The sequence below is a fragment of the Oncorhynchus kisutch genome, linkage group LG8 (assembly GCF_002021735.2).
Source record: "Oncorhynchus kisutch isolate 150728-3 linkage group LG8, Okis_V2, whole genome shotgun sequence".
NCBI classification, from domain to species: domain Eukaryota; kingdom Metazoa; phylum Chordata; class Actinopteri; order Salmoniformes; family Salmonidae; genus Oncorhynchus; species Oncorhynchus kisutch.
Genome location: NC_034181.2, coordinates 9,931,089 through 9,932,573, shown reverse-complemented (window position 1 = coordinate 9,932,573; position 1,485 = coordinate 9,931,089). Strand labels below are relative to the sequence as shown.

At 53.5% G+C, this 1,485-nt stretch overlaps 1 protein-coding gene across 1 annotated transcript in view; it reads right to left on the bottom strand.

Annotated features, from left to right (window-relative positions):
- Positions 1–918, bottom strand: part of LOC116374783 (amyloid-beta A4 precursor protein-binding family A member 1) — a 13,092-nt gene extending 12,174 nt beyond the window's left edge. Inside the window, exon 1 of the mRNA XM_031829492.1 lies at positions 539–918. Coding sequence (XP_031685352.1) covers positions 539–918 — 380 coding nt within the window. The remainder of the gene's footprint in view (positions 1–538) is intronic.
- Positions 919–1,485: the final 567 nt, after the last annotated feature.

Genomic DNA, 1,485 nt, shown 5'->3' with positions numbered 1-1,485 from the left:
GAGAGAGAGAGAGAGAGAGAGAGAGAGAGGAGGACGGAGAGAGAGAGAGAGAGAGAGAGAGAGAGAGAGAGGAAGGAGAGAGAGAGAGAGAGAGAGAGGGATGGAGAGAGAGAGAGAGAGATAGCCTGCTAAAGTGGGAAAATTGACTGCTATCAATTGACATACTACAAGAACATGAAGGATCTGCCTGCTACTGCACTAAATCTAGGAGGGGCTTTCAGATGAATAAACAGACAGGAATAAACACACACACACATCAGTTCCTGACGTAGTCTTTCAACCATATACAGCATGAACAGCAAACAAAGGAGAACCTATACACATTCTGCAACCCAATCACTAATAGCTAAGATAGATGAATGCATAAAGTGTGCTGCTTTCGTGCCCTCAAATATACATACCAGATATAGAGGAAGGGTACCATAGCAGGGCACCTCAGCAGGGTACCATAGCAGGGCACCTCAGCAGGGCACCACAGCAGGGCACCTCAGCAGGGTACCATAGCAGGGCACCTCAGCAGGGTACCATAGCAGGGCACCTCAGCAGGGTACCATAGCAGGGCACCTCAGCAGGGCACCTCAGCAGGGTACCATAGCAGGGCACCTCAGCAGGGTACCATAGCAGGGTACCATAGCAGGGTACCTCAGCAGGGTACAATAGCAGGGTACCATAGCAGGGTACCATAGCAGGGTACCTCAGCAGGGTACCATAGCAGGGTACCATAGCAGGGTACCTCAGCAGGGTACCATAGCAGGGTACCATAGCAGGGTACCTCAGCAGGGTACCATAGCAGGGTACCATAGCAGGGTACCTCAGCAGGGTACCATAGCTGGGTACCTCACTAGGGCACCAAAGCAGGGTACCACAGCAGGGTACCACAGCAGGGTACCTCAGCAGGGCACCATAGCAGGGTACCATAGCAGGGTACCTCAGCAGGGTACCTCAGCAGGGTACCATAGCAGGGTACCTCAGCAGGGTACCTCAGCAGGGTACCATAGCAGGGTACCTCAGCAGGGCACCAAAGCAGGGTACCATAGCAGGGTACCTCAGCAGGGTACCTCAGCAGGGTACCATAGCTGGGTACCTCACTAGGGCACCTCAGCAGGGTACCATAGCAGGGTACCTCAGCAGGGTACCATAGCTGGGTACCTCACTAGGGCACCAAAGCAGGGTACCTCAGCAGGGTACCACAGCAGGGTACCTCAGCAGGGTACCATAGCTGGGTACCTCGCTAGGGCACCAAAGCAGGGTACCTCACTAGGGCACCAAAGCAGGGTACCACAGCAGGGTACCTCAGCAGGGTACCATAGCTGGGTACCTCACTAGGGCACCAAAGCAGGGTACCACAGCAGGGCACCTCAGCAGGGTTAGGGTATGTATGTTAGAGGGCTCTGATATGCTGCTGTGAAGGAGGAGGCTGAATGAATATTTCATCATCATTACTGGTCTGAAGTTTCACCTCTATACTGTACTGGATGAAACCCT